Below are 15,655 nucleotides of genomic sequence, written 5' to 3'. Positions count from 1 at the left end.
TTAATCTTCATTTACTTCAAGTTATTACTGTATGTCTAAATATATATATATTTTTTTTTTATTAATGTTGACCAATAGGGGCGCATTTCAAAATTTTTACACACACATGTTATTTCATATGTTGACCAGAGGTGGAGCACTTCAAATTTTTTACACACACTTGTTATTTCATTTGCTGACCAGAGGTGGAGCACTTCAAATTTTTTTAAACACACTTGTTATTTCATATGTTGACCGGAGGGGGAGCTCTTTTAATGTTTACACACACTTGTTATTTCATATGGTGACCATATGAGACATTCTCTATTAGATGCAATGTTATTGGGACCATGATTTATGTCATCACTTGTTCACACATCCTCATATGGAAGATACTTTTCCTTCTTCGTGTCTCGAGAAGGGTAGAAATACAAGAACACACACACACACACACACACACACACACACACACACACACATTCTTGTATTTCCTACATTCTTGAGACCTCTAAAAACATGCCTACCACTTGAGGACAAGCCTTTCTAGATATATAAAGATTTGGATTTACAACATTAATAATACATACATGCTATATGCTAATATAAAAAAGCTTGTTGTGAAAAATTAGTTGGAATTTCACAACAAAAAAATGTCAAAATTTCACAAGAAAAACCTAGAATCTTGGTGGTATTACAAAAAAAGTCGTCATTCTACTCAACGCAAGTCCACATTTTATAAGAAAAACGGAACATTTGTGCAATATTATGATGAAAGTTGGAATTTTGCTCAATAACAGTCGCAATTTTACAAGAAAAGCTTAAAATGTTGGCAATTTTATGGAAATAGTTGTCATTTTACTCAACAAAAGTCACAATTTTCAAGGAAAACTTAGAAATGTTGGCAATATTACAATAATAATATTATTATAATATATATAATTTACTAAAAAAAATGTCACTATTTTACAAGAACAACAACAAAAATCTGCAATATTGTGATAAAAGTCCGAATTAAAAAGTAATGATTTTACATAAAAAGTCATAATTTTACATAAAAAGTAAACATTTTACAAGAAAACAATTGGAATATTACAGAAACAGAAAGAATATGACAAATTGTTCCCAATTTTATAAGAAAAAGGTCGACACATTGTGAGAAAGACTCCTTTTAGATCATTTTGTATTTGTTTTTTTCATTTTTACTTTGTGATTGTTTTTTAATCTTCATAATTTACTTAAAGTTATTACAGTACTTCTCTACATACATGTTTATTCATTTACTAATTTTAAATATTTTTGGCCAATAGAGGCGTATGTCAATTTCTTGAACACACTTGTTATTTCATATGTTGACCAGAGGTGGAGCACTTCAAATTTTTTACACACACTTCTTATTTCATATGCTGACCAGAGGTGGAGCACTTAAAAATTTTTACACACACTTGTTATCTCATATGTTGACCGGAGGGGGACCTCTTTTACTGTTTACACACACTTGTTGTTTCATATGGTGACCATATGAGACATTCTCTATTAGATGCAATGTTATTGGGACCATGATTTATGTCATCACTTGTTCACACATCCTCATATGGAAGACACTTTTCCTTCTTCATGTCTCGAGAAGGGTAGAAATACAAGAACACACGCACACACACACACACACACACACACACACACACACACACTTGTATTTCTTACATTATTGAGACCTCGAAAAAATGCCTACCACTTGAGGACCAGCCTTTCTAGATATATAAAGATTTGTATTTACAACATTAATAATATATACATGCTATATGCTAATAGAAAAAAGCTTGTTGTGAAAAGTGAGTTGGAATTCCACAAGAAAAAATGTCACAGTTTTGCAACAAAAACTTGGAATTTTGGCAGTATTATAATAAAAGTTGTCATTTGACTCAATGCAAGTCAAAATTGTACAAAATAACTCAACATTTGTGCGATAATGTGATAAAAGTTGGAATTTTAGTCAATAACATTCGCAGTTTTACAAAAATATGCTTAAAATGTTGGCAATTTTATGAAAAGAGTCGTCGTTTTACCAGACGAAAGTCACAATTTTATAAGAAAACTTAAAAAGGTTGGCAATATTATGATGATAGTATTATTATAATATATATAATTTACACCAAAAATGTCACTATTTTACAAGAACAACAACACAAATCGGCAATATTGTGATAAAAGTCCGAATGTAATATGATAAATGTCACAATTTTTCATTAAAAAGTAATGATTTTACATAAAAAGTCATAATTTTACATTAAAAGTCATAATTTTACAAGAAAATAATTGCAATAGTACAGAAACGGAAAGAATATGAGAAATTGTTCCCAATTTTATAAGAAAAAGGTCTACACATTGTGAGAGAAACACTGGTTTTATTTCTTCTTCTTTTTTGGGAATTTTTTGTTTGTAACAGGTTTTTAATCTTCATTATTTACCTCAAATTATTACAGTATGTTTACATAATTTTTTTTTTTCAATTATTTTTGGCCAATAGGGGCGCATTTCAAAATTTTTACACACACTTGTTATTTCATATGCTGACCAGTGGTGGAGCACTTAAACATTTTTACACACACTTGTTATTTCATATGTTGACCGGAGGGGGAGCTCTTTTAATGTTTGCACACACTTGTTATTTCATATGGTGATCATATGAGACATTCTCTATTAGATGCAATGTTATTGGGACCATGATTAACATCATCACTTGTTCACACATCCTCATATGGAAGATACTTTTCCTTCTTCATGTCTCGAGAAGGGTTGAAATACAAGAACACACGCACACACACACACACACACACACACACACACACACACACTTGTATTTCTTACATTATTGAGACCTCTAAAAAATGCCTACCACTTTAGGACCAGCCTTTCTAGATATAAAAAGATTTGTATTTACAACATTAATAATATATACATGCTATATGCTAATAGAAAAAAGCTTGTTGTGAAAAGTGAGTTGGAATTCCACAAGAAAAAAAGCCACAGTTTTGCAACAAAAACTTAGAATTTTGGCAGTATTATAATAAAAGTTGTCATTTGACTCAATGCAAGTCAAAATTGTACAAAATAACTCAACATTTGTGCGATAATGTGATAAAAGTTGGAATTTTAGTCAATAACATTCGCAGTTTTACAAAAATATGCTTAAAATGTTGGCAATTTTATGAAAAGAGTCGTCGTTTTACCCGACGAAAGTCACAATTTTATAAGAAAACTTAAAAAGGTTGGCAATATTATGATGATAGTATTATTATAATATATATAATTTACACCAAAAATTTCACTATTTTACAAGAACAACAACACAAATCGGCAATATTGTGATAAAAGTCCGAATGTAATATGATAAATGTCACCATTTTGCATTAAAAAGTAATGATTTTACATAAAAAGTCATAGTTTTACATTAAAAGTCATAATTTTACAAGAAAATAATTGCAATAGTACAGAAACGGAAAGAATATGAGAAATTGTTCCCAATTTTATAAGAAAAAGGTCTACACATTGTGAGAGAAACACTGGTTTTATTTCTTCTTCTTTTTTGGGAATGTTTTGTTTGTAACAGGTTTTTAATCTTCATTATTTACCTCAAATTATTACAGTATGTTTACATAATTTTTTTTTTTTCAATTATTTTTGGCCAATAGGGGCGCATTTCAAAATTTTTACACACACTTGTTATTTCATATGCTGACCAGTGGTGGAGCACTTAAACATTTTTACACACACTTGTTATTTCATATGTTGAACGGAGGGGGAGCTCTTTTAATGTTTGCACACACTTGTTATTTCATATGGTGATCATATGAGACATTCTCTATTAGATGCAATGTTATTGGGACCATGATTAACGTCATCACTTCTTCACACATCCTCATATGGAAGATACTTTTCCTTCTTCATGTCTCGAGAAGGGTTGAAATACAAGAACACACACACACACACACACACACACACTTACACACAAAAACACGGCGGCCTCCCGCCGGGCTGCTTTGCCGTGAAAATGATGGCAACTCCCGCACACGGAGATGATGAACTCCGACAGGCCGGGACTCACCTTGCGCTTATTGTTGGGACTCACGTACAAGTAGCTCAGGATGGTTTTGGGCCCCACTTTCTGGTTGAGTTTCTCGTAGGTGCTCCCGTAATCGGTGGATCTGCAATCCAATCAGGGGACACGGTGAAGGGGGAGCAACACCGACGGTATCATTAAACATGTCAGGCAGGCGGAAAATTGCCACGCCGAGCAATTTGCTAGATGAATGGAGATTTCTCTAATTATCAAAATAAACAAGAGGACGTGGTGTAGCATGGCGGGGATGAGAATCATTACCGCTATTGTTGACGCTCCGGGCGACAAACTTTACACACCTTTGGAACTTCTACATCTGAAAGATGATGGTGAACTTTGCTCAACCCCCCTGCTTTGTAACCTTTCTCCGCAATAAGAATGGCATTTTCTACATTTACCGTATAACACACTTTTTTTTCCCTACGCTTTGAACCCTGCTGCTTATAAAGTGGCGCGGCTAATACGAGCCACGTGGCAAATAGGTGTGTTATTGTTTGTGCTTACTGCAGCGTTTCCTGTTGTTTAAAACTCAGCCATCCATAGCGTTACAAGAACAGCTTAAAATGTTGGCAATTTTATGAAAATAGTCGTCGTTTTACTCGACAAAAGTCACAATTTTCTAAGAAAACTTAAAAATGTTGGCAATATTACATTAATAATATTATTATAATATATATAATTTACCAAAAAAAAAATGTCACTATTTTACAAGAACGACAACAAAGATCGGCAATATTGTGATAAAAGTCCGAATTTAATATGATAAATGTCACCATTTTGCATTAAAAAGTAATAATTTTACATAAAAAGTCATCATTTTGGGACGGCATGGCGCAGTGGGAGAGTGGCCGTGCGCAACCCGAGGGTCCCTGGTTCAAATCCTACCTAGTACCAACCTCGTCACGTCCGTTGTGTCCTGAGCAAGACACTTCTCCCTTGCTCCTGATGGGTGCTGGTTGGCGCCTTGCATGGCAGCTCCCTCCATCAGTGTGTGAATGTGTGTGTGAATGGGTAAATGTGGAAGTAGTGTCAAAGCGCTTTGAGTACCTTGAAGGTAGAAAAGCGCTATACAAGTACAACCCATGTATTTATTTATTTATCATTTTACATAAAAAGTAAAAATTTTTACCCAAAAATAATTGCAATATTACAGAAACAGAAAGAATATGACAAATTGTTCCCAATTTTATAAGAAAAAGGTCGACACGTTGTGAGAGAAAGAATGCTTTTATTTATTTCTTATTTTTGTTTTGTTTGTAATTGGTTTTTAATCTTCATTATTTACTTCAAGTTATTACAATATGTCTACATACATTTTTTTTTTTTTTAAATGGGTTGTACTTGTATAGCGCTTTTCTACCTTCAAGGTACTCAAAGCGCTTTGACACTACTTCCACATTTACCCATTCACACACACATTCACACACTGATGGAGGGAGCTGCCATGCAAGGCGCCAACCAGCACCCATCAGGAGCAAGGGTGAAGTGTCTTACTCAGGACACAACGAACGTGACGAGGTTGGTACTAGGTGGGATTTGAACCAGGGACCCTCGGGTTGCACACGGCCACTCTCCCACTGCGCCACGCCGTGGCCAAGAGGGGCGCATTTCAAATTCTTACACACACTTGTTATTTCATATGTTGACCATAGGGGGAGCACTTAACATTTTTACACACACTTGTTATTTCATATGTTGATCCATCCATAGCGTTTCTACTCGTTTGGAATTCCTCAATCTTCACTCCAAGCAAACTTTCACGGCTTAAATATTTTATATTAAATAATATTTTACTTTACTTAGTCTATGCTTTGTAACCTTTCTCCACCATATTTTCTGACTTGCCTCTGGTGAGGGCAGTCTTTGTTTTGTCTTGTCTACACTTTTTTTGAAGCTTCTTTCTTTGCGCTGTCCTCCAAATCTAAACATCAGACATGGAACTGATCAGCTGGACTCTCGACTCAAATGACAAAATCTTTTCGAGGAGGAAAAGGGGTTCTGGGGAGCCTGGCCGCCCTGATGGAACCATTACAGCGGGGTATGTGAGAGACTCCTGGGATAGATGGAGAATCATGTGCCTCTCAGTTCTTTCCAGCGGGGCCCCTGCTGATTGGGCCAGGCATTGCTCTGGTGTATCGTCAAATTCGTAAGACGATGGCAGCCACTCAAGGGGCCCAAAGGCTGTTCGTCAAAATGGAAGGACTGGGAACACAGTCTGGGGGGATTTCTGAACTGAATCGCACAATGGATCACATCATGGAAAAGCTGGTTGAGAGGGAAAAATTGGATATGAGGGCCAGCATGGAATAGAACAGACAAGCCATTGTAATGTCTGCTCGCGGAAAAACAAAAATCCTAATCTACAATTTGACTCCCTTGAAAGGCCTTGACGCTGCAACAACAAGAGCAGGCTGTTCGGAAAACATCCCCCGAGGACACCTTAACGATGGACGCTTTGGACCTCCCTCCCTCCCTCCTCAATGACACTTGGAGTCAAACTTTTGCTTGATTGCAGAAAGGCCCCAGGCCTATGGTCACTACAGCAACACACCCGAGACAATGGGCATGTACACACACACCCTCACCCTTGTGTGTGAATGACTGAGAATTTCATGGAAGCTGCTTTTATACCCAATCATGGCGTTCCCAATTAGCCTGCTTACCTGTGGGATGTTCCAAATAAGTGTTTGATGAGCATTCCTCAATTTCCTCATTATTTTTGCCACTTGTGCCAGCTTTTTTTAAACACGTCGCAGGCATCACATTCTAAATGAGCAAATTTTTGCAAAACATTTGAATTTAAGTTGATAAGAATTTGCAAATCATTGCATTTTGTTTTGGGTGTTGCACTAAAATGTGGACTTGTTGAAAAAGCCATGTAAAATTGCTAATGGTAAGTTATCGCCTGTCGACAGCATGTCTAATGTAAATTAGAATTGAGCTCGCAGGGGCGGTTTAGCTTGGTTGGTAGAGTGGCCGTGCCAGCAACTTGAGGGTTGCCGGTTCGATTCCCGCTTCTGCCATCCTAGTCACTGCTGTTGTGTCCTTGGGCAAGACACTTTACCCACCTGCTCTCAGTGCCACCCACACTGGTTTAAATGTAACTTAGATATTGAGTTTCACTATGTAAAGCACTTTGAGTCACTAGAGAAAAAGCGCTATATAAATATAATTCACCTCACTTACTGTACGTTCAGGCGCAATTCTTGCCTTGCTAGTATTGAAAATTGTGACATTCTCCGAGTGCTTGCTCGGCTGCTTGTTTCTCCCCCAAGTGCTTAAGCCAGTGGACATGACAACAAAGGGTATCGAAATATGCCATTTTACGGTAATGAAAGTACCGAATGAGGGGTAAATACATCAAAAATGAATGTACATTATGAGTGTTACGAAACTAGCGGAGAAGGTCCAAACATTGCGAGGGGAAACAAGCACAAACAGAAACAAGAAAAAAGCCATGTTGCTAGAAAGCCAAGCAGATGCTCCTCCAGCGAGTGCAGGAAAGCGTGAAATGGTTTACATGTGGGGGGGGGGGTGGCGTGAATGCAAAGCAGCGCCGCTCGGGTTCTTACCTCCACAGAGAACTTTCCGTCACTCTGCCCGCGCTGAAGTCGTAGTACTTGGTCAGCATGAGGATCACCTGGGGGAGACAGGGCGCACTCATCAAAAACATTGTCGTACGTAGGCTTGGACGGTATACCGGTACTGGAAAAGTGTTGCGGTACTAATGAATCTAAATACTTCTTGAAAAGTACCGGTTCGCCATATTTGTTTATTTATTTTTTTAACAGGCATTGACAATACTGGTTTTAAAGCATGATATCCACCTGATATCCACTGTAATGATACCAAGTACAGAAGCGTATCAATACTTATTGTCATCACAAAAAAAATGTTTCCTTTTTTAAAAATTCATATTGTGTTTATAAAGTCAATGTATGATCCTGTAACTACTTGTTATCGGATCGATACCTAAATGTGTGGTATCATCCAAAACTAATGTCAAGTATCGAAGAAGAGAAGAATAAGTGATTATTACATTTTAACTGAAGTGTAGATAGAACATGTTAAAACAGAAAGTAGGCAGATATTAACAGTAAATGAACAAGTGGATTAATAATCTATTTTCTACAGTTTGTCCCTCGTAATGTGTACAAAATAATAGGTGTATAAATGACACAATATGTTACTGCATACGTCAGCAGACTAATTAGTCTTTGTTTGTTTACTTACTACTAAAAGACAAGTTATCTAGTATGTTCACTATTTTATTTAAGGACTTAATTACAATAATAAACATATGTTTAATGTACCCTAATATTATTTGATGTTAATAATAATATTGTTTAATATTATTAAAAGACTAAATTACAATAATAAACATATATTTCATGTACCATCATATTATTTAATATTTATTATTAATATTCATATTTTTTTAATTATTTAAGGACTAAATGGCAACAATAATCGTATGTTTCATGTACCTTAATATTTTTTATTATTAATATTATTTAAGGACTAAATTGCAATAATAAACATATTTTTAATGTACCCTAATGTTACTTATTATTATTTAATATCAACATTAATATTATTTATATTATTTAAAGACTAAATTACAATAATAAACATATGTTTAATGTATCCCTAATATTATTGAATATCATTTAATATTAATATTAATATCATTTAATATTATTTATTTAATAAAAATATATGATTCATGTACCATAATATTATTTAATATTATTCAATATTAATATTAATAATATGTAATATTATTTAAAGACTAAATTTTAATAATGTATCCTAATATTATTTAATAAAAATATTATTCAATATTATTTAAGGACTAAATTACAATGATAAACATATGTTGTATGTACCCTAACATTATTTAATGTTATTTAATATGAATATTAATATTATTTAATGTTGTTTAAGGACTAAATTACAATAATAAAAATATGTTTCATGTACCATAATATTATTTAATTTAATGTTAATATTAATATTATTTAAGAACTAAATTGCAATATTAAACATATGTTTCATGTACCCTAATATAATTTAATAATATTTAATATTAATATTGATATTATTTCATATTATTTAAGGACTAAATTGCAATAATAAACATGTTTCACATAGTCTAAAATTATTTAATATTTACTAATATTAATATTATTTAATATTATATAAGGACTGAATTACAATAATAAACAATGTTTCATGTACCCTAATATTATTTAATAAAAATGTGAATATTATTTAAGGACTAAATTGCAATACTAAACTTACGGTTCATGTACCATAATTTTATTTAATATTATTTAATGTTAATATTAATATAATTTAAGGACTAAATTGCAATAATAAACATATGTTTCAGGTACCCTAATATTATTTAATATTAATATTAATATTATTTAAGGACTAAATTGCAATAATAAAAAAACATGTTTCATGTATGTTAATATTAATCAATTTTATTTAATATTAATATTCAAATTATTTAATATTTTTTAAGGACTAAATTGCAAAACTAAACATATGTTTTGTGTACCCTAATATTATCTATATGACATATTATTATTAGCCCTGCGATGAGTTGGCGACTTGTCCAGGGTTTACACCGCCTTCCGCCCGATTGTAGCTGAGATAGGCACCAGCGCCCCCCGCGACCCCAAAGGGAATAAGCGGTAAAAAATGGATGGATTTTATTTAATACTATTTAAGGACTAAATTGCAATAAAAACACGTTTCCTTTACTTTATTATTATTTAATATTATTTAAGGACTAAATTACAATAATAAACATATGTTTCATGTACCTTTATATGATGTTATATTATTTAATATTAATTTTAATATTCTTTAAGAACTCATTTCAATAATAAACATATGTTTCATGTACCATGTTCATGGACCATGTTCCGAACCTCTATTGTCGAGGCGGCTGATTGGAGCTGTGGCCGCAAGGTTGTTGGTGCCTGTCGTGGCGGTAATCCCAGAACCCGTTGGTGGACACCAGCAGTGAGGGATGCCGTCAAGCTGAAGAAGGAGTCCTATCGGGTTCTTTTGGCTCATAGGACTCCGGAGGCAGTGGACGGGTACCGACGGGCCAAGCGGTGTGCAGCTTTAGCGGTCGCGGAGGCAAAAACTCGGACATGGGAAGAGTTCGGGGAAGCCATGGAAAACGACTTCCGGACGGCTTCGAAGCGATTCTGGACCACCATACGGCGCCTCAGGAAGGGGAAGCAGTGCACTATCAACACCGTGTATGGTGCGGATGGTGTTCTGCTGACTTCGACTGCGGATGTTGTGGATCGGTGGAGGGAATACTTCGAAGACCTCCTCAATCCCACCAACACGTCTTTCTTTGAGGAAGCGGTGCCTGGGGAATCTGTAGTGGACTCTCCTATTTCTGGGGCTGAGGTCGCTGAGGTAGTTAAAAAGCTCCTCGGCGGCAAGGCCCCGGGGGTGGATGAGATCCGCCCGGAGTTCCTTAAGGCTCTGGATGCTGTGGGGCTGTCTTGGTTGACAAGACTCTGCAGCATCGCGTGGACATCGGGGGCGGTACCTCTGGATTGGCAGACCGGGGCGGTGGTCCCTCTCTTTAAGAAGGGGGACCGGAGGGTGTGTTCCAACTATCGTGGGATCACACTCCTCAGCCTTCCCGGTAAGGTTTATTCAGGTGTACTGGAGAGGAGGCTTCGCCGGATAGTCGAACCTCGGATTCAGGAGGAACAGTGTGGTTTTCGTCCTGGTCGTGGAACTGTGGACCAGCTCTATACTCTCGGCAGGGTTCTTGAGGGTGCATGGGAGTTTGCCCAACCAGTCTACATGTGCTTTGTGGACTTGGAGAAGGCATTCGACCGTGTCCCTCGGGAAGTCCTGTGGGGAGTGCTCAGAGAGTATGGGGTATCGGAATGTCTTATTGTGGCAGTCCGCTCCCTGTATGATCAGTGTCCGAGCTTGGTCCGCATTGCCGGCAGTAAGTCGGACACATTTCCAGTGAGGGTTGGACTCCGCCAAGGCTGTCCTTTGTCACCGATTCTGTTCATAACTTTTATGGACAGAATTTCTAGGCGCAGTCAAGGCGTTGAGGGGTTCCGGTTTGGTGGCCACGGGATTAGGTCTCTGCTTTTTGCAGATGATGTAGTCCTGATGGCTTCATCTGGCCGGGATCTTCAGCTCTCACTGGATCGGTTCGCAGCCGAGTGTGAAGCGACCGGAATGAGAATCAGCACCTCCAAGTCCGAGTCCATGGTTCTCGCCCGGAAAAGGGTGGAGTGCCATCTCCGGGTTGGGGAGGAGACCCTGCCCCAAGTGGAGGAGTTCAAGTACCTAGGAGTCTTGTTCACGAGTGGGGGAAGAGTGGATCGTGAGATCGACAGGCGGATCGGTGCGGCGTCTTCAGTAATGCGGACGTTGTATCGATCCGTTGTGGTGAAGAAGGAGCTGAGCCGGAAGGCAAAGCTCTCAATTTACCGGTCGATCTACGTTCCCATCCTCACCTATGGTCATGAGCTTTGGGTCATGACCGAAAGGATAAGATCACGGGTACAAGCGGCCGAAATGAGTTTCCTCCGCCGGGTGGCGGGGCTCTCCCTTAGAGATAGGGTGAGAAGCTCTGCCATCCGGGAGGAGCTCAACGTAAAGCCGCTGCTCCTCCACATCGAGAGGAGCCAGATGAGGTGGTTCGGGCATCTGGTCAGGATGCCACCCGAACGCCTCCCTAGGGATGTGTTTAGGGCACGTCCAGCTGGTAGGAGGCCACGGGGAAGACCCAGGACACGTTGGAAAGACTATGTCTCCCGGCTGGCCTGGGAACGCCTCGGGATCCCCCGGGAAGAGCTAGACGAAGTGGCTGGAGATAGAGAAGTCTGGGCTTCCCTGCTTAGGCTGCTGCCCCCGCGACCCGACCTCGGATAAGCGGAAGATGATGGATGGATGGATGGATGGATGTTTCATGTACACTAATATGATTTAATATTAATATTAATATTATTTAAGAACTAAATTGCAACAATAAACATATGTTTCTTGTACCCTAATATTATGTAATATTATTTAATATTAATATTAATATTATTCAAGGACTAAATAGCAATAAAAAAAAACATAGGTTTAATGCACCATAAGAATGTTTTGTTCAAATAAAGACAATAATGCCATATTTTTTGTGGTCCCCTTTGTTTAGAAAAGTATGGAAGACAAGAAGATGGTATGCAGACAACCCAGGTCGTACACATGTTTACTTTGGAACAGTTGCAAGTACACACGATGGCGATGTCATGGCGTGACAGCGAGGCCATCAATCACAGTTTCACACGTAAATACTGTGGACGTCTCTTCTGGAGGAGCGCCATAAAAAGTGTCAGAGGATGCACAAACCTTCCTTTTATGGGCGTGTAAAGCTGTCAATGCTCGTCTTCATTACTTATCATGTTAATAGGAACAAAGTGCAAACAGTGGACGTTTCCTGCTCTCTTTTTAAGCCGTTAAGTGACTCGGGCCAAAGCTCCTGGGCTTCGAAGTAACACGGAGGCAGTCGTTTGCGTGCTGCCCTTCACCTTTTTGCACAAATTAATGTCTGGAGCCGGGCCCTCGTCTCGCACACGGCAATCATAAAATCTGCTGATGGCATCGCTCTCCTGGGCTGCCTTCCTTTGTGCCTCCTTTTTTTATTCCTACCTCCTGATTATCAAGTGTTATGACTCTTTGGAGGGTGCGTGTGTGTGCGTGTGTGTGTGTGTGTGTGTGTGTGTGTGTGTGTGTGTGTGTCTGTGTGTGTGTGTGTGTGTGTGTGTGTGCGTGCGTTCTTGTATTTCTACCCTTCTGTCTACCCTTCTGTATATATATATATATATATGTATATATATATATATATAGAGAGAGAGAGAGAGAGAGAGAGAGAGAGAAAGAGAGAGAGAGAGAGAGAGAGAGAGAGAAAGAGAGAGAGAGAGAGAGAGAGCCATACTGTAATAACTTGAAATTGACTGTGTTTCGCTTTTAAAATCGCTCTCCACTGGCCAACATATGAAATAACAAGTTTGTGTAAAAAATTGAAACGTGCCCCCTTTGCCCAAAATTAATTAAAAAAAAATATATATATAGAGAGAGAAAGAGAGACAGAGAGAGAGAGAGAGAGAGAGAGAGACATACTGCAACTTCAAATTGACTGTGTGTCGCTTTTAAAAGCGCTCTCCCTCCAGTCAACGTATGAAATAACAAGTTTGTGTAAGAAATTTAAATGTAACCCCTTTGCCCAAAATTTAAATATATTTAAAAAAAATAAAGATACACATATATATATATATATATATATATATATATATATATATATATATATATATATATATATATGTATATATATACAGAGAGAGAGAGAGAGACATACTGTAATAACTTGAAATTGACTGTGTCGCTTTTAAAAGCACTCTCCCTCTGGTCAACATATGAAATAAGAAGTTTGTGTAAGAAATGTAAATGTGCCCCCTTCGCCCAAAATTAAAATATATATTTTTTTTAAATAATAATAATTATACACATATATTGTAGCTGACGCCACCCGCGACCCCGAAAGGGAATACGCGGTAGACAATGGATGGATGGATGGATATATATATATATATATATATGTATATATATATATATATATATATATATATATATATATATATATATATATATATATGTCTTGATTGGATTATCCGGAGAATAGTGCTCGATACCGTGATAGAGCGCAATAAGAGATGAAGTAGTCTTGTGATTTTTTCCCACACCTACATATATATATATATATATATATATATATATATATATATATATATAGACAGAGAGAGAGAGAGAGAGAGAGAGAGAGAGACATACTGCAATAACTTGAAATTGACTGTGTGTCTCTTTTAAAAGGGGTCTCCTCTGGTCAACATATGAAATAACAAGTTTGTGTGAGAAATTGAAATGTGCCCCATTTGCCCAAAATGTATATAGAGACATACTGTAATAACATGAAGTAAATAATGAATGTGTTGACTTTTTTCTTTTAAAATTGGGAACAATTTCTCATATTCTTTTTCGGTTTCTGTAACATTGCAATATGTTCTCGTATAATTATGACTTTTTAAAGCATAATGGTGACATTTTTCATAAAAGGTTCTGACTTGTATCACATTATTGCCAATGTTTTTGTTGTTCTTGTAAGATAGTGATTTTTTTTTTTGGAGTAAAATGATGACTTTTGTCATCATTTTGCCGGTAAAATTCTGATTATTATTATAATATTGCCAACATTTCTAAGTTTTCTTATAAAATTGTGACTTTTGTTGAGTAACATTACGAATGCTTTCATAGAATTGCCAAAATGTTAAGCTTTTCTTGTAAAATTGTGACTGTTATTGAGTGATTTTTTTTTATTAATTGATTTTATATTCAAAAAAAATGAATAAAAGAGGAATAAACCAAAATCCTAAATAGAATGTGATTTTTTTTTAGCACCCTTAGAAAATACTGCACGTTATTTATTATATTACTTTATAAAACTACTGTAGTTTTTATAGTACATTTAGTAGTGTTTTAATAAACTGCTTTGTATCTAAAAAAAAAAAAAAATTCTATTTAATTTAAATTAAAATCGTGCTAATGTGTGAATGCTTGGGCAGTCGCACAATAAAAAACACAGGATAAAATAATGATAATATTAAAAACTGTTTAATAATAATTCTTAAAAAATGCACAGTTGCAAAAAAAAAAGTTTTTCATTTGATCGCATTTTTTGGGGTAAAATGACTAAAAGAGGAATAAACAAAAATCGCACTTTGAATGTGATTTTTATTTTTTTAGCACCCTTAGAAAATACTGTCCGTTATTTATTACATTACTTAATAAAACTACTGTATTTTTTATGATACATTTAGTATTGTTTTTAATACAATACTTAGTATCTAAATAAATATATATATATATATATCCATCCATCCATTTTCTACTGCTTATTCCCTTTCGGGGTCGCAGGGGGCATATATATTTTATTTAAATCAAAATTGTGCTGTTTTGGGAGCCTTTAAAAGCATTTATTAAATTGATTTCAATGAGAGATGTTTTAGCAGCTCTCAAGTTGAAGTACTTGAAAACAATATTTTTTCCCTACAAAAGGTATTATTTTCCTATTTTCTCTTCATGAGCTAATTGCAATAAGACGAATTAGAGCGCAACACAAACTCGCCCCTGGCATCGAACCTCAAAGTTAACATGCAAAGTGAAACATTCTTTGTTGCAAACTTCAAACACCCTTGAAGTAAAAAATATGTAACCCAGCAGGGCGCCCTGATCAAATGAAACTCTTCCTCTCTTCCAATGTCTCCCCCAGGTGGACCCACAGTCGAATCCAAAATGTCTCATCAATAAAATGGCCTAATGTCCAGAAATAATGTAATGCTATTAAATGGAGGCGAGTCCAACACTGGTGCCAGGCGGACAACCACCACTCGCTTAAGTCTGTCCCTTTGGACCAGCCACAAATTTTTTGATTGGGTTTCGAAGCCTACCTGT

At 36.4% G+C, this 15,655-nt stretch overlaps 1 protein-coding gene across 1 annotated transcript in view; it reads right to left on the bottom strand.

Annotated features, from left to right (window-relative positions):
- LOC133559641 (VPS10 domain-containing receptor SorCS1-like) overlaps window positions 1–15,655 on the bottom strand; it is a 211,657-nt gene that overhangs the window by 110,679 nt on the left and 85,323 nt on the right. The window contains exons 2-3 of the mRNA XM_061911585.1: window positions 7,669–7,736; window positions 4,082–4,181 (exon numbers count right to left, since the gene is read on the bottom strand). Of these exons, the coding sequence (XP_061767569.1) occupies window positions 4,082–4,181; window positions 7,669–7,736 (168 nt within the window). The remainder of the gene's footprint in view (window positions 1–4,081; window positions 4,182–7,668; window positions 7,737–15,655) is intronic.

Source organism: Nerophis ophidion, linkage group LG09 (assembly GCF_033978795.1).
Source record: "Nerophis ophidion isolate RoL-2023_Sa linkage group LG09, RoL_Noph_v1.0, whole genome shotgun sequence".
Classification (NCBI taxonomy): Eukaryota; Metazoa; Chordata; class Actinopteri; order Syngnathiformes; family Syngnathidae; genus Nerophis; species Nerophis ophidion.
This window is presented reverse-complemented; position numbering and strand designations above follow the sequence as displayed.